Below are 27582 nucleotides of genomic sequence, written 5' to 3'. Positions count from 1 at the left end.
CAATATTCTCAAGAGCTACTGATGTCCTGAGATTTCTGCAAAAACCTCACTGCTAAAGCTCTCTTGAACTCTGAAACATCTCCTCCAGCTGCCCCAGTTACCAGATCTCTACATCAGCTACTTCTCAGAGTTTCAGCAATGATATTGTGCCTTCTCAGAGTAATGACAAAGTGCACATCACAGCAATATCCACCTCTAGTTGTCTCTCCCCCTGCTAGTCCTCCTAGCCCAGAGCTGCTGGAAATACAATCCCAGCCAGCCCCAGGACAGACAGCACCTCTCACTTTTGGCAGGTCATGGCTGAACTAAAGTTAAATTGAAAGAAAATGGTATTTTCTATGTCAGCCATATCATAATAGAAACTCAGCAAAATACAGCAGCCAAGTTCAAGTTTTGAGAACTCCCATAAAAACCACAATGGAGTTCCAACAGCTGTCCTGGTTCTGCCAGAAAAGTCTTCCTTTCAACCTTTTTCATCTAAGAACATTGTTGACAGACCTTTCTGAATACTCTGTATTCAGAGTACTGAAGACAGGAGGCTTTTCCTCAAAGAGCAGAGATAGGTATTTGACAAGCAGATCCAATCCAAACAGCAGACTGGACAGAATATCCCACAGACTGCATGCAGATTACATGCTGCCAGTTAAACCATAATTAGCAAAGGAATGCACCATAAATAAGTAAACTAATTAAAACCTCTGGATTTTCTTTCCCTGCGCTCCCCCCACCCCCACCCTCACCTACCCCCACCCCCCCAACTCTTGTCACTTTAAATATCTAGGGTTTAGTTATTTATTGAGGATACTTGCATTACTGTTTTGTATGTTATTGAAAATTGCCTTCTAAATTTATGTGCTCCCTAGTAGATAAAAAGGTCTCCCATATGCTCCTGAGGTTTGGGGTAATCCCATTGTGCCAATATGTAATCGGTCTGTATCTTAATTTTTTTGTGTTGTTTTTGTTTACACAGTAATTTTAATGTGGCATCACTAGTCCTTGAAGTTCAAAGTCCTGGGATGGTATTGCCTGTCTTACTTCAATCTCGATCCAATAAGCATTTAATCATGTCATGTTTCAGGTCTCTATCTCAGCCTCTAAGCCCTTTATACTTGGTGGTTCCTTAATGTTTATAAACCTAAAAATATAAATTTTATTGCCTACCCTTATCCTTATCACTCTTTTAAAAGCTTCTACGAAGGTGACTACTAATTTTACCTTTGTTCTAACTTTATTTTTCTTTCCTCCTCTCTTAAGTCACATCCAAAATTTGGGGTGGTGGGTGAGTTGAGTTTTAATAACTGGGATTTGCTATTTTTACTTGCATTTTAATTATATATTTCCTCCCAGACAGCACCAACCACAGTGAAATTTTGAAAACAAAAGGCTTGGCCATTACCTGAGTCACTCCCAAACAGAAGACTGTAAACGGTGCTAGTTTTAAACCTCTAGAAGGAAAATATCTAGGATAACTGAAGAGTATTTCAGACATTAAAAAAAATACAGGAGCAATTTTAATTAAGGAACTAGAGCTTCCAGATAGTAATTAACTGTTTTAAATCTACAGCTGTGTGAGAAAACATTGGTCACAACAATAATGTTATGCAAATTAAAATAGCTGCTTGGGATAGACAGATTTAAATTTCCAGATGTCTGTGGCTATATAAATTTAACTGAGAAAAAAATCATGTGCTAATCTGTATTCAGGTGATCTCTTGAAACATTGTTGGCAGCCTTAACCAAAGAAGAGGCAATCGCAAAGAAAGACAGAGAGGAATACTGCCAATGTTTAGGGAAGATACGTCTGTTGAAATATGGGACACTGAATTACAAAAAAACCTGGTTATATAATAAGGTTATTTGACTTTTAAAGCAATTACAGTTTAGACATCCCTTCTGCTAATTCAGTCTGTATCACCACAGGACTATCCTATGACTCTATGTGATTCTATGACATTTTCACTTAAACAACAGCTGCGTACTGTGTATCAATCCAAGGAAGGCTGAATGAAATGTGACTACATTTTCATTCTTGACATAGTCATACAAAGGCTTCAAGCACAGGAGCCAGCTGAAGGGGGATCTTATTTCTGTTCAGGTTTGGTACTTTTTTCCTAAATAAAGCAAAGAGTAAGAGTACTTTGCAACCATACATTGTCAGCATATAAACTTCAGAATGTGGGAGCTACATGAAATGCATTATATATACAATTTTTTTTATATTTATATATACATACACACACACACATATAAATCCTCAGTGGTGGCATTCTTCTTTGTCAAACACCCAAAAAAGTTCTGCAAAAAGAAACAATCATCAGTATCTACATTCTCCATAAGAACAATATCACCAGTGTAGAGCAAGTAGCATTGACTCTTGAAAAAGATCTAGGTACCAGAACACATATTTTTGCCTGTTGTTTGTGGGTTGGAACAGATTGTTTCTGTCTGTGTGCTCACCGAGGGTTTGGCTTACTATGAAGGCATGAACATAAGCGCCTGGCTTAAAATATCCTGTGTGACCCCAGCTCCATTAGCCATCATTCCCATTGTTTCTGAACTGTAAACTAGTGTCAACAGGGTCTAGAGAGATTGATTAGAAAGCAGTGGGTGTTTGAGGTAATGGCACTGGAAACAACTGAGGATGGCTAGCGGGCTATCCCAGCTGCAGCTTCACAGTGTTTCAGTTCAGCATTGAGGTTACAGTCGCGAGTTGCCCTGCGTGGTTCAGCTGGTGGCCACTGAGCATTATGTGTGAATGTTGGACGACTAACAATTTTAGCTGTCAGTCCACAATTTCAGATGAAATCCCAACCAGTTAATTGATTGCTGCACTCACTTTGCATATTCACCAGTTCAGATTATAAAACATTTCACGTTTCTGTCAATGGACCTCACTTAGGGCACCAATGTATTTGTGTGCAGATACTACGTATCCATGACTTGATGAAATATCAAATTGGAAACCGATCTATTCATTCCTCTCTGTAGTATTATAAATATTTGTTTTCTGTTATATATAAAACCCCTTCGTTTATATCAAAGAACATAATGTTTGCCGTCAGCCTGCTTGTCACGACGTTTTGGTTTATAATCCAAATGGCAAATACTAATGTTTGCTGAGAATTTATTTTAAGGACTTCTTTCACTGCCTTCTTTCTTTCTTTGCCTTAGGTTTACTGTTGGGGAACTGAAAAACATCTACTTTTAAACATTACTTGCTCTTCATTAGTTATATTTAGGGTAATTTCACATCACAGGTAGTAATTTTTCCTTCTGAATTTCTAGGTTTGGTTTTTGACATGCAACATTGTCGTACCTGACTACAAAATTACAAGATAGCTAGCCTTTTTCCTCAGTTTCAGAGTACTTAAACCCCAGCGTTTTTCCTCAGAGTATTCCAACCCCTAAGATTCAAGGTCCAAACTCAACTTCCACATTCAGAAAGCTTTTCATTCTTAATACTTGAGTCTGAAAGAAAATAGTATCTCACACTTTTTAAACTAGCCCAATATTCTGGCACCCACGAGCCACAAATTTGAGCATTCAGAGTTAGCATTTGCCAGTCTGATATCCCTTTCTCCTCTGAGTTTTCTTAAGCATTTTAAGTGAACAACCCAGCTCGGTTTTAGCCGTCATCACTGGTACTTCACAGTTCTCCAGACAGCCCTGCATGTAACGGTAGGCTGGGAAATTCCGTGCGCCACAGGCACACGGGCCATTGGCTGAAGGCACGGAGCGATGCCTGCCAGGCTCCACGGCGGCCCGGGCTCGCCCCAGCCTGTCGGGGGACAAACGCCTTCCTCCGCCGCCAGGCGCTGGGAGAAGGCCGCGGCCAAGCCCGCCCTCCCCTCTGCGCCCGCTGGGAGGGACACGGCCGGGCCCCGCCGGCCGCAGGGATGCGCACGCAGCTGCCCGCTGGGCGAGGGGGGCTGAGGGCGCCCGGCCGCCCCCCGCCATGCCAGCTGCCTCGGCGGCGACAGGACCCACCTCCCCCTTGGAAGCGGCCCGCTGGGCGGGGCTACGCCGGCCCTGCCCGGCCCTCCTGTTGCCATGGCAGCTGCCGCTGGCGGCGGAAGTGCCTCGCGGCGCTGGCCCCGCCCCTCCCTACCAGGCCCCGCCCCCCCCCCCGCCGCCGCCACGGCCCTCAGAAGATGGCGGACGGCGGGGCAGCTCCCGCGCAGCAGGAAGGGGACGTGTCCGCGGCGGCCGGCGGGGGCCGGCGGGATCGGCAACCCCGCAGCAGCGGCCGCCCGCCCAGCGCCCGGGATTTGCAGGTGAGCGGGTGGAGTGGGCGTCCCATCCCTCCGTGGGGCGGGGCCGAGCGGGGCGGGGTGCCGCGCCGTGCTGCCGCGGGGCGCCCCTGGCCTAACCCCCCGGCTGCCCCTGAGGGCGGCGGGCGGCGCGCGGCTCCCCCGCTCCTCTCGCCGCCTGTCGGGGCTGTCCCCGCGTAGCCAGGAAGGACTGGGCCCCTGGGCAGGGGCTGTCGTGTTCCTTTCTTTCCCCCGCCCCCGTCTGAGGCTGGGAAAGGGAGGGCGCCTCTGAGAGGGGACGGGGCTCTGTGGGAGACAGTGTCGGCGCGTGTGGCGGTCTCTCTCCAGGGGCCGGGGCGGCTCTCCCGACACCTCCGTGCCTGGGTTTTGACTGTACTTGAAGTTATTTTGGCGCCGTTGTATTTCTTGATTATTTGTAGGAGTGTCTTTTTCGGCACGAAAACGGCAGTCTCCGCAAATGTGGTGTAAGGCTAAGGGCAGGGTCTTTTCCCAAGTTCACAAGGGGAAGGTTTTGAGAGAGTGTCATCACAGATGTGACGCGGCATTGGTACTTAAATGCTGAAATGCAAACGCTTTTAGTAGTATTCTTTTTTTGTGTGTGACTTTTAAACTGTATGAAAGTCCCAAATAATTTTGCAACAAATTGATTGGAAAACAGACGGAACTTCTGGTAACTGAAACAGCCCCTTTTTATGTAATTGTACATAATTAGCAGAGAAAGATGGATATAATTTTCTTTTTTTCTTGGGTTCTATTTGCAGTTGTAGGGTTTTGTTGAGATTAACTTTGCTACAATAAGTAACTAATAAAGACTGTGACATTCTGTTTGTAAGGTCTTTAGTTAGCCAGCTGAAAACAATTGGTAAAATGTTAAAAACAAAAAAAAGTACCCTCCTGGATCAGTAGCGCAGACCATCCATCCATCCAATTTCTTGTGGCACCGTAAGAGACGAGGTATGAGGAAAGCACAGAAGCCTGACGATGCCTTCTTACATTCCCTCAGCATCCTCCAGTCTTTGGATTAGGGACAGTAAAGGGTAGATCTTTGCCTGTTCATTTCTGTGTCCACTTATGGATTTGTCCATGACTTAAGCCAGCAGCTTTACATATCTACAATATATTTGCCTGTATCCTCAGATAGAATGGAGATTGTGGTTTTCTTGAGCTGTCTCATTACTCAGTTTAATTTTTTTAATCAGTATAATTCCTCGGCTCATATTTTTTCCCTGCAGAAAGTGCCTCATGATAATATGGGATTAATATCTTGTGTTCATAGCAGTGTGTTTTGAAGGACAGATGATGTTTCATTTCATTTTAATTTGTGTTCCTCTAACATAAAACTAATGAAATTGTAACCTAATACCTATTCTAGAGTGTATGATAAAATGTTAATACCACTTCCATAGGGTGAACAAAATAGTTTAAGGACAAAATTAAAGGATGATTTGACAAACAAAGTAGAATAGTATTCGGGGCAAAAGTAAGATTGTTAAAAAATTATGCTAGGTGTGCCTTGCCCAACTTCCTAAAAAATAACTTGCCAGCGATATGACAGCATTTGGGGAACCTGTGGGAATCTTGTTGTTGTTTTTTTGGTTTTTTTTTAAAAAAAAGTGTTTGCAATGATGTCTTGAATTCAAGACAGCAAGGCTGAATTTGTTCTTAATTCTGGCACAAGCTTATTTGAGTTTTTTTTCTATTTCTGTGTAAAATGTTTGTAAAATTTATTGTGCTTCTCAGTCTTATCAGAGGGCTAGCTGGCAACTTTGAGTTTGCTAACGTTAATAAAGTGATGCTTAATATATACTGTGTATATACTTTTGTGATTCTGAATCTAATACAGGCTGCATGTAGCTAGTGAAGTGCTATGAAGCAAAAATGACATCAGAGTACAAGTTCCAAGTCACAATGTCATTAAGCATTGTGTGTTTTTTTCATAAAGCAGAAAGGAAGTTGAATTTAGAGAAGTAGTTTGGGTTTCTCATGTTGATGTTTCTAATTTTCTGGTGATGCACACATTTTACATTAGGTTTTTTTGTATTTCTGTTCCATTATGTAGTTCTAGAGTTACAAACTTCTGTTTCCTACAGTTGGCCTTGGCAGAGTTGTATGAAGATGAAGCTAAAAGGCAGTCATTGTGTCCTGACAAACCAACAGCTACAAAGATCAGTAACACAAAAGTATCACAGAGGTAAGATGTGCTTTGTACTTTGGAAATGTGTTGAATAGAGTACTGTATTAGCTCATAAACTGTCGTCATGCTTACTGAATCTCCTTCTTGTATAAAAAGTGATCTATAGCAGTTCATGATTCAGAATTGTGAATCCCTGTAATAGTGCATAGTCTGTGTCTTCTCAGAATGCGTTGAAAATTGTATTTTAAAATAATAAAATGCATCTTAAAATAATAAATAATATTGTATTTGATAATACAATCTATTATATGTATTATTATATTATGTATTTATGCCTTTGTGCTCTATGGTATTCCAAAACACTTTAAAGCCACTTCAGATGAGATTAAGATACTGTAAGTGAAACTCAGTGTTGCACTTTGTTTACACAGATAGAAATCTTGAAATTTGTGGTATCAGAAGAATCAGTTCTTTGTTTCTTCAAAGTTCAGCAAATCAGTAGTCTGTGTGAAACTTGGCAAGTGATTTGAGTGTTGTACTTATGTCAGTACCTGATGAAACAAATGTTCATTTGAAAAAAGATTAGTGGGTTCATTAGTAGGCTCCTGTGGTTGAGAGAAATAAGAAAGGCTTCTTAATGAATTTGTCAGTGTTTGGCAGGTGGAAGAAAAGACATGGAACTATGTGTAAATCCAGGTTTTGTTGACCTGCAGTATTTACAGTTCACATAGCATTTCAAGGTTCAGTGTAGTTTACAATTTTTTATGAAGAAATCTTGCCAATTTTTAATTAATTTTTATTAAATTGTTGTAAAGAAGAGAAGTCTTTACATCATTACTATCAGTAATGCCATAACAAGTCTTGTATTTGGCTTGTCTTTCAATTACTGCTGCCAATATGGATACCTGTTTTAAAGGAGGTTAAGCAGCAGAAAAATACTAGTCGCCAGAGCCATGCTTCAAATGCATCTGCAAATGCAGATCTTCAGGAGTAGGGATTTTAGCACAGTATGTGACACTGGGAAAAGAATAGCTTTTTTTATGACTTTCTTTGGTTTTGATGAAACCACCTGAGTTGACTTGCCAGCTACATAGAACACAGTTTATAAATAAAGCAAATGGCTCCATTTACTGATGCATATTGTGAAGTTACAACTTCCCACTCTAACTGAAGAAAAAGCTGCAATACAGTATCTCAGATACATCAGTGTGGTAGCTGTTAGCAAATGCTTGCACTTTCTTGGCAATCATACTGGAATCTGTCTGAGAAAGAAGAGATGGCTGCTATTTGTATGGTATCCAAAATGAGATGTTTTCTTGTAGTACACATCGGTTTGCTCTCAGATGAGCAGTGTATTAATTGCAAGGAATCATCGTGCAGTTCTTGAAGTCATCTGCTTGGCTTGTTTTCCACAATTGCAGGTATAGAAGAATGTCTCTGGGCCCTGTTGGAACAGATGGCATATTATATATGCTGGCACGATGTGTAAGCTCCTTTAAGAAACTTAAAGCTATTGGCCCCATAAAACCTACAATGGGACTAAAGAAGAAAATACAAGAGTTTAAAGTGTTTCTAGTGCCCATGACCTAAGTCCGTAATAATATACTTTTTTTCTGAGAAAGTAATAAGAAGCAGATCGTTCACTGGGTGTAGAATTACATTGTTTTATCAACACCGATACTTAAAAAAGCAGTGGCCTACTGCTACATTTTTAACTCAAAGGTATAGTAATTGGGCAAATTGAATAAATATGAAGTAGTGGTCTGCCATTACTTATGTAGCAGATTTTATGTATGTTCTTATCCCGTGGTAGTCAGCTACCTCGTATACGTCTTGCATTAATTAATTTTATTATCAAGTACTACAGGGTAAGAGCACATACCTGTATAGCTTTTCCTGGCATTTTTACAAGCTAATAACCCTAGCTTGTCCTGCAGTAGCTTATCAGTCTGCCCCTATTGTAAAACAGAATTTGATTCTGCATTTTAACCATCTTTTGAAAGTCTTTGTGAAGTTGCCATTCTAAGTATTTTTAAAATTGCATGAAATAGAAGTGAGAACTAGTTTTTAGGATCCTCGTAGACAGGGACTCCAGGATGTCAAGCAAAGCCGATGTTGACTTTACCAGGCAAGTTAACCTCTTGACAAAAAACAGCTAAAATGTGGAAAGAATTTAAAGTTTAATTCTAATAATCTGGATTCTGAAACCGCTGTTGAGCTTGCATATTACCTTTGTTATCTGTGAGACCAGCAGTGGCATGAAGCAGAATTCTGCATAACCTGTGTTAAAATAGGATAGCTCAGTTGAAAGGGACCTACAACGATCATTTAGTCCAACTGTTATTGCAAAATGACTTTGCCATACATGTACAAATTCCTGCTTATTCACTGTAAGGCATTCATGGCTGGTACTTTGGCAAAAAGAACACCCCAACAACAAAAGAAACGGGATGGAGGGAGCAAACCAAACCCAACAACTTGATATCCTTAGTTTTTGAAGAAGTAGTGTCAGAAGTTAGATATGAAGTACTTAGGGAAGTGTTTGTACCAGTCATCTTCAAACTTCTTTTATTCTCTTGGCAGTCTTAAAATCGATTCTCTTAGAAGGTTGAGGAAACCAGAGAGAAGCATGAGCGATGACAAAGAAAACCAAAGGTATTGTTAAAACAGAAAAAGTCATTTAACAATTGTGAAGGGATTTGGGTTTTTTTTGTGACATTTACACTTTGCTCCCCCCTGTTTTTCAAAATGCATGTGAACTCAGTCTATGCTGCAGAGAGCTAGTAACTACAGAGATGCTATTAGAGTAAGTGTTTGCTGTACACTGCTGTAGTAAAACAATGTTTAGCAGAATCTGGCTGTAGTGGTCTAGGACCTGTAGATGCCTTAACACGTGACTGTGTGGATGTTAAAAGTTGTAACTTACACTTGGACTCAAAAGCTTTTTTGTCTTTTCTCAAATATCCTGAATTTTCTGTGTATCCATTACTCAAGTATTTGAGTACTTCCTTTCTTTCTTGAACACAAATTCTAGTGAGAATTCTTGTTTCATTTCCTTAGCACTAGCATTCTTTTGAATCTAATGAAAGATTTTCCATATAAATGGCATTTGGGATGATAAATACAGATGTATATACAAAGGAGAAATGATATTAAGGCATTGTCGCTTATGTGACATCATAAAAGCAGTATGATTGTACAGCACCTTCATACCCACTCTTTGGGGGTAATTATAAAATATGGCGGAATCAACAGCATTTTGAAGTCATTGGTCTGAGAGGCAGTTTCACATGGATTGATGTGCCTTAACCCAATTGGTTAAATGAAAAAGTTAAGGAAAGTAGGAAGCGCTTACTTTATTAGTTATTAACACTTCTTGTAATCAAAGACAAAACACTCAGGTTTGCCAGGCTTACCTGGCAAAAAATATAAAGTATAAAAAATATAAAATAAAATATATAATATATAATTATATGATCTAATATATATAATTATATACAATAAATATATTTTAAATAAAATGTATTAAAAATATCTTGATCTTCATAATCAAGCAGATAAGTTTTGATCAGAATTATTTGTCTTTAAGAGCTAAAGTGGAGCTGTGTTGAAGAAAAAGAACATCAATTAGCTTTCACAGTGGTTTCTGCAGTTTCTAAAAGGTCTTGAAAGGTCAATTAAATTTATTAAAAACCTTCCCATTTCTCGTCGGAATGGAAGTATACTAGATCTTTGATTTATAAGATTAAATTGTGGCACTGTTTGGGTTTTCCAACAACAGTTGTTCTGCCAAGGTAGTGTTAGTTGTGAATCGGTATTCTAACAAGCCTAGGCACAGTCCCATGCACAGGACAACCCTGAGGAAATTGTTCTTTCTGGGAGCGGGTGGCATCCACATCAGATGAGGTATGTAAAGCCACAGGTGCATCAGGGATGCACTTAAACATATGGCCTTGGCCCCTAACCTCTTGGGTCTGTTCCAGAAGGCACACTGGTAGTTTTGTTAGTGAAATATCTTTGGACTAGTGCTGCTGGGATTGCTGGGAAGGTCAGAATCAAGTGGAACATTTCTGTGATCAGAAAGAAAAGGCTTTGTGCCAGATTTGGCTTGTTCTTCATTAATTTTTTTTCTTTGATGAGAAGAGGAAAATTATGCTTATCATTTAAAGCATTGCTACTTTTGAACATTACTGTTCTAAAGATTTTATTCAGGTGACTCGGAATATAGAGGATTACAAATTTCTGGGGCTTCTACAAATCCAAGTAAAATTGTTGCTGAACTCTTCAAGGAAGCAAAAGAACATGGAGCTGTCCCATTAGATGAAGCATCAAGATCATCTGGAGATTTCAGTAAAGCCAAGGTAAAAGTTAAAAGATATTTTGATCTCTATTTACATTAGTCTCTCTGAAACTTATCTGACCACATGAAAGCAAATATGCGTTTTTGTAGTTTGTAAATAGCAGAGGATTTGATCAACACAGTTGTGTGTTATCATAGCTTGCTCTAGAAACTAAAGTAGGGAGGAACGACACAATTTCAGGAGAAATCATTAGAAATCAACCAGAACTGTAATTATTTGCTTTATTTTTAATTAAAAGTGATTTAATCAAATAAATAGCCATTGCATCGCAAATCAGAATCTTCTTATCTGTTGAATTACTACTAGAGGGTAGTGGTCAATGGCTCAATATGCAGATGGGTATCAGTGCCAAGTGGTGTCCCTCAGGGGTCCATACTGGGACCAGCATTGTTTAATATCTTCATCAATGACATAGTGGGATCGAGTGCACCCTCAGCAAGTTTGCAGACGACACCAAGCTGAGTGGTGCAGTTGACATGCCTGAGGGACAGGATGCCATCCGGAGGGACCTGGACAAGCTCAGGAAGTGGGCCCATGTGAACCTCCTGAAGTTCAGCAAGGCCAAGTGCAAGGTCCTGCACCTGGGTCAGGGCAGCCCCTGGTATCAGCAGAGGCTGTGGGATGAAGGGGTTGAGAGCAGCCCTGAGGAGAAGGACTTGGGGTACTGGTGGGTGCAAAGCTGGACGTGAGCCGCGAATGTGCGCTCACAGCCCGGAAGGCCAAACGGTGTGAACAAGAAGGTATTTCACAAGAAGCATGGCCAGCAGGTTGAGGGAGGTGATTGTCCCCCTCTGCTCAGCTCTGGTGAGACCCCACCTGGAGTGCTGCATCCAGCTCTGGAGCCCTCAGCACAGGAAAGTCATGGACTTGTGGGAGCGGGTCCAGGGGAAAGCTACAAAAATGATCAGAGGGCTGGAACACCTCTCCTGTGAGGGCAAGCTGAGACAGCTGGGGTGGTTTAGCCTGGAAAGGGGAAGGCTTCAGGGAAACCTTATAATGGCCTTTCGGTACTTAAAGGGAGCTTGTAAAAGAGATGAGGATGACTTCTTAGCAGGGCCTGTAGTGATAGGACAAGGTGCAAGGGGTTTAAACTAGAGGAGGGTAGATTTAGACTAGATATAAGGAATACATTTTTTTACATGTGGGTGGTGAAACACAGGAACAGGTTGCCCAGAGAGGTGGTAGATGCCCCATCCCAGTAAACCGTTGAGATCAGGTTGGACGGTGCTCTGGGCAACCTGACCCAGTTGAAGATGTTACTGCTTATTGCAGGGGTTTGGAGTAGATGACTTTTAATAATCCCTTCCAACCCAAACTATTCTATGATTCTAATCATAACTGAAAGGCATCACCTAGAACCTGCATAGCCTATTTATGGTTATTAGGTATAAATTTCCACTTGGAAATGTAAAAGTTAGGATAGTGTATTTGCTTTTTATCACAGAAGCAAGCTTTCTGATGCTTTTATTTGTACCTAGGTAGGGATTTTAATAAACTGTTTCAGGTATTTATTTCAATAAGCTTTTCTATGTTTGGTTTTTTTTGCAGTCATTTTCTGGTGGTGGATATAGATTGGGTGACTCATCACAAAAGCACTCTGAATATATATATGGAGAAAATCAAGATGTAAGTAAAATTTTGAAAACAGAATCTCCAACAGATTCCTACTTAATCATGTTTACAGCTTGAAATGCCAGTATTACTGTAACTATGTCTATGAGGAAAAACTAATATCTAATTATTAGGAATGTGTTATACAGGAACTGTTCAAAGTGTCCGCAGAGGACAGATATTCATTGGATACCCCTAAGGTCTCCATTATGGAATTTTCTGACACAAATTACTTTGAAATTCTTGGCAGACATTCCTTTCAATTACTTTCTTCCAGGTGTTGTTCTGCTTTCCCCTAGCTATGCTAACATTTTAATTCTCTTACATTAGGCGTTGTTTCTTCTTGTGGCTTGCAAAGTAGCCAGTCTGAAACTGGAGGATATGGATGTATTCTAGGAATGGTTAAGCAGCAGGTTAGAGGCCTGAAAAAGAGATTCTGAAAATAGTCTGGCCTTTCTTTCCTCTCACTTAAAAAACAGGGAGTGAGGGATAAAGGAGGGAAAAAGTTCTCTACACTTTACATTTGTGTGAATGGCTAGAGCATATATTATGCTTATCTAGAAATAAAACCAAGAAATGAGTAAGGCAAAGGATATGGTTCAGGCAGACCAGAAGCTGCTACCATCTATCCTTTTAAGTCATTCTTCTACCCTCTAAGTAACAGCCAGCTGTACTGAGCCAGAAGCCTGTTGCAGTGGGTTACCATAACTGGGGTCACTGCCTAGGGGAGCGTAGCCGTGCTACACTGCAGGGCAGTTGGAGGGAAGACAGGTGCAGGCTCTGAAGGTGAAAGCCTCTGGACATACAGGCACGCAGCAAAATAATAAGGGAGCAAAGGAGATTGGTTTCCAGGTTTCTCAGCTTTTGAGCGGAATGGAGCTAGTATCAACTTTATCAGAGCTCAGCATATAATTGAGGAACGAGTAGTTTTTGCTGTAACTGATGTGTCAGCAGTAATTTGTAATTTTATGGATTTATTTCTTAATTTATCAACAAGAAACTGCTTCTGAAAGTAATTGGAATACTGTGAAGATCACTACACAGTCGCTGTATCATCTGTTATGTCATGGATAGCAGATTAAGAGATTCTTTTTCACCAAGTGTGGAAGTGGTCTTGAGGTAGATGGTAGCCTAATACTTGCTTTTTTTAAAAAAAGATTCTAGCAATGATAGTTACAGTGCAGTGCTCTGTTCTTCTCTCTCTTGCATTATTTGTGGTCTGCTATAAAATCTTTTAAATATAGACCAAAAGTTGTGTAACTAATCTGTATAAAATTGAAATACCTTATTTGTCTATCTTCAGTTTTCTAGTTTTTTGATTTCACCATTTTTGATAGGTTCAAATTTTGCTGAAACTGTGGAGGAATGGCTTCAGTTTAGATGACGGCGAGTTGAGATCTTATTCAGACCCAACAAATGCTCAGTTTCTTGAGTCTGTTAAAAGAGGGTAAGTTAAAATGACAACTTTTTTGAGGTATGTTTTACAAGTGAAGTGAAAAAAATGCTTACTCCACATGCTTATAATTACTAAAAGCTCCAGGCTTCTTCTCTGCCTGCACCCATAAAATACACTCTGTATTTCTCATCAGATGCATGGGACATTTGAAAATTTGGAACGCATTGGTTTCTTCTGGTGGTTTAACTCTGAATGGTACTTGTTACAGCTTTTAGTTTCACGTGTTGTGTTAGTGTATTCTAGGTTTTGACTGTCAGCTCACTGATACTTTTTTTTTCTGTATGAAATCAATTCAAAAACCAATTGGATATCTATGACTTTTAAAGTGAACAAAGTAATAATATCAGCTCATGTTGTACTGTGCAAGATTTTTTGTGTAACTTTGTATTGCTGTTCAGAACATAATCAAGAAACTTTTATTTTTGTAATTTTGTAATTAAGGGAAATTCCTGTGGAACTGCAGCGACTTGTTCATGGTGGCCAGGTTAATTTGGATATGGAAGACCACCAAGAACAGGAATATGTGAAGCCTAGACTGCGATTCAAAGCTTTCAGTGGTGAAGGACAAAAACTTGGAAGGTAAAATCGCTAGGGTTTTTTTTGTGTTCGTATAATATTTCAAAAGATGGATTTAATCAATTAGGAGACTGTTGGAGAAGCTAATCAGGTGACAAAAGCAGTATCAAATTATTCTGTGCTACAAGCCTTAGCCAGCCTTGATTTCAGTCACCAATAATCATGAAAGCTTGTATATAATCAAAAGTTAAGTCATTGTTCTCTGTTGGAACTGCTCATAGATTTGCTAGATGCTGTGTGCTTTGTTGTGACTGAGATTTCTCTGCCTGTTCTTGCATATCATTTTACTTATTTTTTTTTAAACTTCAGTCATGTTTAAAACAGGAGCAAAGGAAGCTGAAAGGTGATTAGTACTGTACAAATTTAATGAGAAACTCTGGATAGAGGAAGCAGGCCCAAATAAATTGTTCCCCATTTCATGACAAACAGGTGGAACTTAGTTATGCCACTAAGGATGTACTCTGCTCTGGCTTAGCTACAATACATTGTCTTTTACTGCTGGGATCATCACAAAGGGAATAGGAGATGCTATTGTAGCAATATGGCTGATCCCCGACTTAATACAGATGGAGAGTATTTTTATATGGGAGCAACTCCTATATTTTTTTTATCCGGAATTAAGCAGCACAAATATTGTCCTGAAATATAACCTTGTAAACAGTCGCTCATTTTAAGTTATACAAAGTAAATCTGTTAGCTTTAAAAAATGTGAACTATTTTTTAATTTGATCCGAAATAAATAAACAATAAATTGTATCAAAATCTCTCAACTTTTACTAGGATTTGATTTTAAAACTTCAAATGCAAAACTGCGAAAATCTATAGTAGGAGTGGTGTGGTTTTTTTAAGGCAAACAACCAGAGAAATTGTACCTGCTCTCCTACATGAAATAATACTGCAAAGCCTGGTTTGTTGGAGAGGAGGAGTTCAACTTTTAACCTTTGATTTGGTCCCCCACTTCCTCCTATTCTAACACCATCTCCAACTACAATATAAAGTTCATATATGTAGTAAAAAAAATGAAATTTAATAATTTACAAAAGTTTACCCCTGATTCTGTTCCATTTGCTGTCCCAGTGCGAGGGTAGGCTGATGCTGTTAAAACTCTTAATATGTGTGTAATTCAATTGAACTGATATATAGTGTGCCAAAACTCATTCCCGCAACTGAACATTTCAGACTGCTTTGTCTAAAAGTGCATAATCTCTGTTCAGCTAAAGTTGGTCAGTGAGAGTAATGTGACCTCAACTCTTCCAATCATTAGCCTTTTCACATAACAATTATAGGCATTTCATCTTTTTAAAAATGAGGAAATGTGCTCAGTAAAACTGAGAAGGTGGTAAGCTCTGGTAGGGGTGACATAGGGAACAATTGTATACGATAACTTCTTCACCTGAGCACTTGCTTAGATTTTTGAAGAAAAGAGATCAGGAAGAGAGGTGGTTCTGTATATAAGAAAATGTGTACACCTGTTGTGGCATTTTTATTTGTTTTGGTAGCCAATGAAGTCTCAGGTATGCAAGCAATGAAAGGAGTGGCCAAATGGTTATACCCAATTGGAGTACGTTCTCTTTATACTACATGTGAAAAATTCCATGCTTACTATGTGGTGATATCAATTACCTGTTAATATTGTTTGTGCTTAAAATGGGTGGGGGATGCCCAGAATTATATAGTAGTGATCATGAAAGCAATTACTAAAGCAGTTTGGGTCTTTTGTGCACTATAATGCTGCGTGATTAATTTTTAATACGGTCCAGGAGGTGCAATATATAAATCTTGGCATCAGACTGTCATGCTCTGTAAGCATAAACAAAGATAGTTTTGTTTCTACTTGATTACCTGTTTAAAATCATGCAAATGTAATGATATGCACCGTTATAAGAATGAAATATTGCAATAATTGACAAGAAACTACAAAAGCATTATTTGTGTCTGTTAGAAAAGCTGTGTTTATACTTAGTTCAGATAACATTGAGAGGATTTTCATTGCTCATTTGTACTATGTATATATTGTAGTAATTCAGTGAAAAAGACAACTGAAGCAGTTCTGATTTGTCTCCTCTTAGTAACATCTGGTTTGGTTTTCTTCCAATCCTTTAGCCTTACACCTGAAATAGTCAGCACACCTTCATCCCCAGAGGAGGAGGAGAAATCCATTCTTAATGCACCTGTCCTGATTGATGATTCCATGCCAGCCACTAAAATTCAAATTAGATTAGCAGATGGAAGCCGATTAATACAAAGATTTAATCAAACACACAGGTAAATTGATTCTGCATCAATGCAGGAAACCATAACTGTTTTGCTAAGTTTGTGGTTTGTCATTGAACGAGTATCAGCAAGACATCAAAAGGGGAAAATACAGCTCCACTGAAATGTGTAGCTCTTGTGTCATTTTCATAATATAGATGTTCTTCTAAATTTGCTGTCAAAGCAAAATTCTGTACACAGAAGCACAAGACATTTGATAACTGAAAAGTCACAAACTTTTATAACCAATTATGCCCTGTGATTTGTAAGGACACAGTACCAGCTGTAACTTCTCAAGGTGACTGAAATCTGGACAGCCTCACTATGTAGTCATCCCAGCCCTGGGCTCTTGTTGGTATTAGCATGTGGCTGACTCAAATGCCGCTGTGAAGGCACTTTATTGCAGAGTGTGGAATATAATCTCAATTGGAATATAGTGTTCACACGACAGGCAGAGAAGTCCTGTGGCCCATAATCGAGAGCTTCAGCTTTCTATCTCGTTATACTTGAGACTGTGACTAAACATGACATGGGTTATAAGTTTAGGCTGCAGCCAATACTCAGAAGGGTATATGGATGTAATATGCTCATTTGTAATTCTGGCATGTGGGCTGGACATAATTCTGACAACCTTTGTTTTGTTTTGGATGGCCATCTCCTAGGAACTGGCAGTGTGTGAACTTGCTGGGTTTTTAGATCTGTTAGTAGTTTGCTGATTAGAGTTTACCATCAGTTTTATTGACATTTTTGGGGCATTGCCACAAATGGTGTTGGTCAACTCCATTTATTTGCCTAAGGGGTTGTTTTAGTGCAAGGCTCTGCAAAGCTCTGCTTTGCGCTGCGTGGCTCAGAGACCTTTGGGCAGAGGGCAGAGATTTGGGCAGTAGTTCCACCCACATTTCACAGCAAGCAGGGTTCAAGCCAACCCTGATCTGAAATCTGCACCATTTTGTTAGAACAGAGCTGAAACTGAGATTGAACCCCTCCAAGGAAGGAATGGAGGTGGTCTTAGCATGGGGAGTTCACCTGTTGCCTTTTCTTTTTTTTTCCTTCTAGTTCAGAATAAGGGCAGAACCAGTATGCAGCTTTCCTCACCTGACAACATACACAGAGCACAATGAGGCAATTTTAGCGGAGATGCTAGTAGGGAGGAAGAAACAGCAGTAACTTTTCATATTTTAGCAGACATGGTAATGTACACTGATGGCACAGGCCCAGATCCTTTCTTCATAGCACCTTCTGGAAGAGTACCTTAGATAAACATTAGGGCGTATTGGGAGCCTCTGTAGCTATGATGTGTTTTCTTCTATCTGCGTGAAAGGGTAGAAGTGGTAAACCTCACAGTAACATCTGTAACCAGGGTTCTGTTGACAAGCTTATTTTAATCATTATTAACTTTTTCTTGGATGTGAATCTTTGTAGTTATCCTTGCCATATGTATGATCAAAATCAGCTACTGAAAGGCATTGCTTCTGTCATAAGCCTTGAAGACTGATAAAAGCTGAAGTCTCTGCTTATTTGGCTACAGTAAATCTACTTACTTATTAGTTACGAGAAATCTTCAATGATTTATTCTCAGCTTACTGTCTTAGAATGGAAACCTCAAATATAAGATTTTTGTCTCTAAAATCTTACTTATTTTTCATCCATGTATTATAAAGCTAAATTATTCTTGTTATACTGTCAATGTGATTGTTTTATTAACTATTGTTCAGAAGTGTGGTGCCAAGTGAAAACAGGGGAAACCTCTTGCTGTTGAAGTGCATTAATAATTGCCCTGTTTTCTCATTACTGTCACCATATATTTTAAGATTCCTCCTTCCATTAATAAATCAGTCTTTTTAGAATATACTAATTAATAGTGAAATTTTGGCAGCTGGTGTTGAAATTACGTGACTTTCTGTGCTGTCAATTTGCAATATATTTCTCTGTTACCAATTTTATTTCTGCTATTTGAGAAAAGAAGCAACGTGCATTTCAATTGTTCCGGGTTTTTTATGCAAGAAGCAAGATTCTAGGCTACAACCATTAGTGATCTGGATCAAATGGAAATGTAAAATCAGTGGGACATAATAAATGGTTTAGTCTGTTAGAAGGTTTTGTGTTCTCTGATCATCTCAGAGATTTATGTCAAAATAGAATCATACACAATTGTCATGTCCATGTCCTTTCCACAGGATTAAGCATATTCGAGACTTCATTATCCAGTCCCGTCCAGCATTTGCAACAACTGATTTTGTTCTTGTGACTACCTTTCCAAATAAAGAGCTAACAGATGAAAGCCTGACACTACAAGAAGCAGACATACTTAACACTGTGATTCTTCAGCAATTAAAGTAATCTTACACTTGTTTGTACAATATAGGGCGTGTGCTGTATTGTCATACAATATGTTTCCAACAGATGAAAAAACAAAAGACCAGTGTCTTTTATTCCCCCACTTACATGGATCAGATTTTTGGGTTTCATGTCTTCCAGCTATAGCATATCTACATTTTTATTTTAATTTCTTAACTTCAGTATTAAAATTAAGCTTTCTTATGTTAGTGTGTTTCAAATCACTTCTTGTACTAAATGTGAAATGAGATGTGACTTTGACTATTATTTTGAAGGGGATGGGGGAAGAAGCATTTTTTGAAGGGGACAGTATCTTTCATACAGTTGGTAAGATTTGCACTATGGAAATGTTTTATGCTGCATTGACAAACAGCCATTTGAAAACTTAGCCTGTAGATTGTTTACTTTCCAAGTTGTATTAATATTAAGGTATTCTGTTTAATAGGTTGACAGATAATTAAAGCCCTAATGTAATTTTTGGATATTCTGTTTGTAGTGTTTCATGGTGCAGTATAATATTTATATTCTGGGTTTTGTGTAATTTTCCCTGTGTTGTCGCTCACATGAGTGAATCGGGTCAGGAGATGCAAAACGCGGCTATTGCAGACTATAATAGATTGTTCTCATTTGTATTCTAGTTGTTCTACTTGTGGTGAAAATAAGTACAGTTCTTTTCTTCCTGAAGTAAAAGAAATGGGAGAGATGACTGTAATCTGGAGAAATGCTGTGATGTAGATTCCATGAGAGTGTGCCTGTGGTCACTTCGAACCTGAATATGCAGTTGAACCCTGTGCGGCTACATGATTCTTCACATGAGCAGTTACTTAAATAACCCCAAACAAAAAAATACTGAGGTTCACAAACACAAAATTTGTTTATGCTGTCACTTGCATGCACAAAAGTAGATGTGTTAATTGGTCATGTATTTTTTACCTGAATTTCAGGTCTTTATATTTGAAATTTTGGCCAAAGGTATTTTGTAATATTCTATGGGGATTTGGTTGTGCAGCTTTCACTATACTTGTTTGGAAGCTGTATAATTAAACCCCTTGATCTTTGAAATGATATATTTTTCCAAATAACTTGGCCCTATTGCAGGTAGGAATCTTATGTTGTGGGCAAACTGGCTGCTGTGCTTTGTAGTATGCAGTTTTATAGTATTTGTGGCTTTATATCAGATGAGTGGATCATGCTCTGAGGGAGGCTAAATGGGCTGTGTCTCTTGTACTGATGTATGTGTTAAAAATGCTGTTTTCACTAATTATTCTGAAAATATCAATATTTATTTATGCTAAGCTTATAATTGCTCAGTATATTTGATTAATCTTACATTTTTCCTTAAAGTAGATATTTGACTGAGTAAATTTTAAACATGCAGTTGTATTTGAAGTGTTTTGTTTTGTAATCTGAATATCTGCATGGTTTTAGTCATAATTCATTTCATGTGCGAGTAATTAAAGTTTTAAACTAAAAAGATCATGGGCAACACTTATCGTCTTTCCAGTTTATGTTGTGATGAAGCAGTGATTGTGTGGCACAACAAATATTTAAGCTTAAATGGAAAGGAACGGACACTGACTATGCATATATTCTATATACTAACACTTCTCTATATAAATGCAAGGCCAAAGTCAATATTGTGATATCTGTCTTGGGCAATCTGTGATTTAGGCATTTTGAGTTCAGAATATAGGTAGAGTTACATTGCTTATTGCTTCTGAAGACCATTATTAATTAAGTGCTGATGTACGAAGGACAGTGGTTAACTAAGTTGTGGGGGTTTTCCCTCTTGCTATGTCAAAAAACACAACTGCATATTATCACAATCTCTTTGTTTCAAGTAGCTGGTAAATTTTAGTGTTCAGTAGCAGCTGAGAGTAACTGGGGGTGCCAGTAGGTGACATTATTTTGTCAAGCACTAAGAAAATGTAGTGCTTATGTTTAAATATTCCACTGTTTCTCTGTACTTTAAAACCTCTAGAATCATCCATCTCATAATTTTATGTCATATCTTTTATTAACATTAAATTCTGACTTGTATAGCTAACATCTTGGCATTTTTGGCACAAAACAGTTGAGTACAGACCTATGTGGGTACACAGTTAAGACTGGCTGTGAGAGAGAAGGGAGACTGAGACAAGGATGAAGGAACTTGGCAAAGAATGGTGATCTTTCCTCACAGCAAGGCCACTGAGCTTCTTGGGAATTCCTCATAGCTTTCACGAAGTACAGGTAATAATCCTGTCACTTGCTCTTGTATTTAGCTTATGGAAGGCTCAGACTTCATCTATGCTGTCTTTACCAGAAATCCTTTATCACATGAAAGCCAAATAGTTCAACGCTGAATGTTTTCTCTTAAGAAAATCTCTGGACCTGAATGCTTGTGGGATTTTTTTTTTGGTTGTTTTTTTTTGGGGGGGGGGTGGTGGAGCGGGGGATACTACTCTCATCTTTGTAATCATTTATTCTGGATAAACACAATCAGGCTTGTTAGGTTTTGGGTTTTCTTTTTTTTCCAGCAACACATTGAGATGTTTGTAAACATTCTGCTTTAATCAGACTACTGGACACACTTGTACAATTAGCATATATTAACGGCTGTCTCATGCTGTTCTCTCTCTGCTGAAAATCTGTGCAATATTAAATGAACCAAGGAAGAGCACTCAGAGGTGCTATTACTAGCTTCCTACTTAGTTGCTTGCACTAAGCTAAAGCTCTCATGATCTTTAAATTTTATTATTCTGTGCAGGGAGAACAGAGATGCACCTTCCCCTTGCTCATGCTGATTAAGCCTGACAGGCCTCAGTGTAGGCATGTGCTGTTCTATGGGCAGAGGAGACAGCAGCAAGAGTCTGGAATAATGAATAGTGACTTCATGGCTTGTGTTTCTGTGGGATGGATATAGTTGGAGCGGGTTCCTGAAGAGATTGAAAGTAGGACTGGTACTATTTAGCTGCTTATCAATTATTGGAAAATAAACTCTGAAAACCCAAAGATTAGTGCAATAATAAACAACAGTAGGCAGAAACGAGGACGAACATTTAGAGACCTGTAGTAATCAGAGAAATTGATAAATTGCATCCTTAATACAGCAAAATGTCAAGTTACAAATCTGGAACTAACTGTGAAAGACGCCAATAGCGTGGAGAGCACTGGCCCTGGAAGAGAGCTGGGTGACAGTAGTAAAACAGTGCAGCAGAACTATTTACACCCCTTCAAGGTTTACAGAGTTGACTTTGTGACTGGGAGATTATTTTAATCCATGTGTTTTTACTGGTGAGTTTGATACTGTTTACAGTCCTGCTTCTTAAGAACTTTAGAGATGGGACCAAAAAAGTCAATGGAAATACTGAATTAAATACCTTCAAAGAGCTCAAAACAGGTAGCTTATCAGGAAGAAAACAGAGATGAGGTGATTTACAGCAGGCAGTTACCTCATAGAGGGGCAAAAATTATAGGACTGTTTGGTAGAGAAAAGCATTACAGGAATTAGAAGCTTGTACAAAGCTGGAAACTCAGTTTAGGTATTTTCAAAGTGAAATTAAAATGCATTTTTAAATAGTTGAACTACTGAAATGAACCAACCTTGAAAATCAGCTTCTCTATCTTCTGTTGTTTTAACTCTGATGGTTGTGTTGACTTTCTGTAAGATTTGTTTTAATTAAAACAAATTTGGGGTTTGCTACTGAGACAAGGTAGGTAAGAAGCCTTAGTTGTCAGAAAGCAATTTACTTTGCCTTTGTCCAGTCATAATTACAATTAATAAATTCTGCTGTGTGTTTCATATTTGAAGGCTGGAAATGTTAGGTACCTCACTGTAAATCTTCAATATTTTCAGACATCACAGACAGTCTAAAAAAAGTCTGCTGAACTTCAAAGAGATGATTAACAGAACTCAGATTACAGGCCAGAAGTCACCTTCTTACAGTCCTTACTTGCAACTTTCCTCCTTCAGTAATGGTCTTGTTCTGTCTGTAATTGAAGAGCTCTCTGGCAGCACATCTGAATGGTAATGGAAAGAAGCCACGTTTTAAAAGTTTATCATCTAAAACAGAAGTGGGGAGGATGTCCGGTTCTTTTCTGTTTGCTGGGAGCTATCTGCTCTTGCGTTAAATATGTAATCTATAAGCTACATATGTGGGCTCTTTTTCTGGGGTGTGAGAAGGCAGATGGATTATTCCAAACTGCATTAAGGTAAACTGAGCAAGACGTTCTTAACTGTGGAATTAAAAAAAAATCCTTTAGGGAGTTATTCTGAAAAAGCTACTATTTTACTCTATAAAGCCTACCTCAATCAAAATTAATATGGTGAACTCTTAGACCATTTAAATAATAAGGAGCAGGTACTCCCAAATGGAAATACCCAGGAGTGATTTTTCCTATATGATGCTTTGAGCTGAAGTTTGAATAGGAGGGATTACTTATGCAGGGCTGTGAAGCTGGTATTTATTTCATGGAATTTTTAAGTGTCTTACTAGGTGCTGATATAAAAATTTTAATTGTCTATTCTAGTAAAAGAAAAAGAATTCATAGTGTTTACTAGCTCTATCCTAAAAATTACCAAATAATTACACTTTGAGGAAAAAACAGATTTTCTGATTTCCAAATTAAATTTTAATTAACTTTTTTGTGTTAATACCTGTCTGCACTGTTTTGGACCAATGGAAGCCTCAGAACTTTCGTGCTGGCGTTGTGCAAACCTGAGACAAATGTTCCATTTTAGTAAACAGAATTCATTTCTGCATATCTTGCAGCTATTCATAATCAAGTTAAATTAAATCATACCTTAATCTGGTGTTCACAATGTAAATGTCCTTACAGTCTTTTGTGCCGATTTCGTTAATCCATTTTAAATTAGATTTTACAATAAAGATCTGCCTGAATGTCAAAATCTAAGTGCTATTTTTTTGGAAAGTCTGCAGTTAATAGAGAAGAACTTAGATAAGGTATTTATTTCTACTTGCAATTTGGATAATTCTTTTAGCAAGCTGGTTCTTGTTAAAAGAATTTGAGAAATATTCAAAAGAGAAGACTTTGGCTCTGAATACAGAATAGCGCTACCACTTCGTGTCCATGAATGAGTACCTTGATACATATGAATGCTTGTTTCCACTTTTTTATCTTTTTTCTTTTTCTTCTTTTGTTTTTAATGTCGTGTATGCTTTCAACTTTTAACTATAAAATTATATTCCTGCCTATTTTTATTAATGCAGTGCTATTTCCCGTAGCAGTGCCTAAATCCTCTAGTCTAAAAGGAATAATTAAAAGCAGGCAGAAGAGGGAGCGTAAGTGGATATAGGCAGATGATTATGTTAAAATGTGTTTCACTGTTTACGTCTGTTCTTTATAGCCTAATAATTCTTTTGGTTTTCTAAGGAGTATTCCCAAATGCTGTTTTTCCTGGAAACAGACACAGATCTTAGACCCACTTGGAACTGCTTGGTAACCTTGGCCATCACTCAAAATATTATAAGCCAGAATTTGGACTGCGTGAAAGGAGTGAATGCTTCATTTGGAGAGATCAGATGATTAAACCTTAAAAGGATTTGTTCAGAGGGAAAAAAAAAAAAAAAGTGAACCTAAATCATATCTTAAATCCCAACGCTGGGAAAGTTCAGATGTACCACTGAGTTGTATATGCATATTTAAGTTTTGTCTTTTCATCCACAAAAAGGGAAAGTGGCCGTTCTAATTTGATTGTGACTATTTTGAAGGTGGTCTTCCCTCTGCTCTTTGTGAAATGGTAAAAATAAACTGTGCAGTTGGTTTGCAAGGGCAGAGCTAACTGTTCCTGACCTCACTGTACTCAAAGTTGGTTTTCAGATAGACGCTAACGATCCACCATGGCAGAACCAAAAATAAAACACAAAGGCCTGGAAACATTCTAGGTTTCACCTAGACTTAACAGATAGGTCTGGCATCAGTCCTAACCACCGTTACTGGAAGGCTAAGCCCTATTATTGGGGATATGCCTGAGGGAGATTCCCCTAACGTTTCTATCCTGCCCACTGTACATTAAACATGTCTGTCAGTTGGACAAGGGAAAATCGGAAACGAAAGATTCTTTGCATTATGGTTATTTAAGGTGTTGATTTTAGCAGAGTAATCTTTCAAAGGGTATGGTTGGGTTTTTTTCTTTCAAATGTAGTGCAACTCAGCTTCCAGGTTTCTGTCTGGATCTCCATCATCCATAATTTCCCCTCTCTAAAGCAATTACTTAAATGAACGGAGCAAAATAAACAAAGGAGAGGGGACAGATGGATGTGTCAGTCTGGCAAACCTCAAGGCAATTTGGGCTTAGGAGGCAGAACAGCCACTCTCAGCAAACGTAGGCAGGAGAGGATGCTTGTTTAGTCGGGACTTTTAACACATCCCAGCCGAAATAGTCGCTGCTCTGTGAGAGGCCGTTAGCAGGATCAACGGTGGCACTCCGGGCTGCTGGGCTTCTGACACCTGCTTTCCTTCATTCCTGTCTGCTAGTTATTGTCTCTGATGGTCAGTTCAGGAGAATAGTGCCTGCATTATGTCAGGTTTTGCAGACAATTATTGTGGTTTGCAAGAGCCTGTTACAAAAGGCAAACAAAGTCTTCCGCTTTCCTTCAATACCTCTCTTCGTTCAGTGTCTTCAGCATAAGGCCCCAAGATACACAGAACTAACACTTAACCTGGGTATGTTAAGCAAGTTTGGATTGTCTTGTCTTCTCACCATGTCATTTACATATATTGTGTTTGCCCTGCTTCTATTTCATATGGTTTAATACATGTGCCACAAACAAAACAAATTAGACAATCAATGTTTTGGTGTATTCCCTGTATCCCTTCTGGGAAGCTTATGGTGTTGGCAGATAATTTCTAGCCAAGGATTCCAGCCCTGTGGAGTTCTCCTGAGGGCAGCTTTCCTTCCTTAGGTCAAAACGTCACTATGGCAAGAATTTTACTTGTTTAATTATTATTATTTGCTTAGTTTATTAGCAAATAAAGTGTGGTTAGTCATTGTGTGTTCCAGGCTGCACAGAGTTCTCCAGTGTTTTGATGTTTTACATCTAAATCTGACAATTCTTTTGACAACCCCCCAAGGGACTTCCAATAATATATGAGGTTTACTTTGCTTGTGCTTTTTGTAATCCTGTTGTTACAGAGCTCAGCCTTCAGAATATAGTTCTGTCTGAGTTTTGTGGATTTTTATAGTATCTCATGGCCCAAATTAAGAAATAAAACTTAGGTTGCACATGTGGTAAAAGATGTAGAGTAGGTCAGGTGAGAAAACTAGAACCTTGAAATTATTTTGGAACAACTTTGATTCTCCATGTGTCTCCTCTAATCTGCACTGACCTCTTCCACACAGAAGTTTTTACTTGTTATTTGCTCAGATAAACATGATCTCATATGTGTACAGAAAATCTCTTTAAGTTCTGTGTCAGAGGCTTGAGCCTGCAATACTTAATACCTGCCTTCTTCCGAAGCAACTCCCTGGAGGAGACTTGGCCTGCCTGTAGGTACACATGAGAATAATTAACTTTTAATGCTCAAATCCTAAGCTTTTTGTGGCTGGTTCCATGTCTCAATGTGTCTGCAACCCCTAAAAATATGGCTGCCTAGTTCTAGTTGCAATCTTCAGGCCGTACTGCAGTAAAACTTCGAAGCTACATTATTGGTTTCTCCAATTCTAGCTCCTAGTACCCGAACAAATCTTAGTTCCTAGTTCCTTGGATGATATTGTAGTATCATTCCCATGGATCTCCAAGTTGATGCACTGATGGATATAATGTGTAGCTTTGGTGTAGAGAAACTGTACGGAAGAAAAATTATTTGTTTTCTCTTTCTTTCTCTTTTGAAGTAGCAGTTTAGCTGAACCCATAAAAAGTCAGAACATGTCAACCTGGCAAGGTCTGTTTGCCTTAGTTGTCTGTATAGGTTTTATTACCCAATCGACTGCGCAAGCAGAGAAGGTAGAGGTGACCTGGAGCTGGTGATTTCCAAATAGCCTTTAGTCATGGCCAAGGCCACCAACAAACACGCATTTGATTTTATGAATTTTCTTAGAATAGTAGCATATGCAAGCTCAGATAGCACTGCTGTCTTGTTACAAGCACAGTAACTAATGTTAAATGCTGTTACAATAGTGAGATATCTTTATTATAGAGAAAAGCTACATTCTGCTAATAGACTTAAGTCTACTCTTCTATGAACAGGTCAGTCTCTTTTCCATAGAGTAACGATATGATAGTCGATAATACAGATTTTTGTAATATATTCAGAAGAACTTGAAATTTTGTGTAGTAGCAGTAGCATTGTTATAGAGAACTTGTCTACAGTTATAAGGATATTTTAATTCTTGCAAGACAAGATAAAAAAACCAAACAACCTGTAACTATACTATCAGATAGGAAAAATTTATTTGGATTAAGATTTTATAGATAAAACAAAGCAGGGGTTGCCAGAGCTGATGGTCTGATGAAATCGGACCAATCTTCAAGAACGAACTATAGTATGGTTTGTTCAGGATGTGGTGTTTTGTCTAAATTCCTGGAGTGAAAAATGGATGTAGATTCTGCCAATAAATGTATAACAAAAGGAAAGTGT

The 27582-nt window shown here is 38.7% G+C and overlaps 1 protein-coding gene across 3 annotated transcripts; it reads left to right on the top strand.

The window, feature by feature from the left end:
- Window positions 1-4115: 4115 nt before the first annotated feature.
- Window positions 4116-20475, top strand: UBXN2B (UBX domain protein 2B). 3 transcript variants are annotated; one of them, XM_055799726.1, is made up of 9 exons: window positions 4116-4274; window positions 6362-6462; window positions 8989-9060; window positions 10607-10766; window positions 12315-12392; window positions 13715-13824; window positions 14275-14412; window positions 16513-16674; window positions 18840-20475. In XM_055799726.1, exons 1-9 carry the CDS (start codon window positions 4152-4154, stop codon window positions 19000-19002), a joined length of 1107 nt encoding a protein of 368 aa, XP_055655701.1. In that variant the 5' UTR covers window positions 4116-4151; the 3' UTR covers window positions 19003-20475. The 3 variants fall into 3 exon arrangements, with proteins under 3 accessions (XP_055655701.1, XP_055655702.1, XP_027643702.1); XM_055799727.1 differs by having other exon boundaries at window positions 18784-18910; XM_027787901.2 differs by lacking the exon at window positions 4116-4274 and adding an exon at window positions 4420-4818.
- The last annotated feature ends 7107 nt before the right edge of the window (window positions 20476-27582 follow it).

This window comes from Falco peregrinus, chromosome 3 (genome assembly GCF_023634155.1).
Source record: "Falco peregrinus isolate bFalPer1 chromosome 3, bFalPer1.pri, whole genome shotgun sequence".
Taxonomy (NCBI): domain Eukaryota; kingdom Metazoa; phylum Chordata; class Aves; order Falconiformes; family Falconidae; genus Falco; species Falco peregrinus.
The sequence above is the reverse complement of the archived record's forward strand: the minus strand, read 5'-3'. Positions and strand labels throughout refer to the sequence as shown.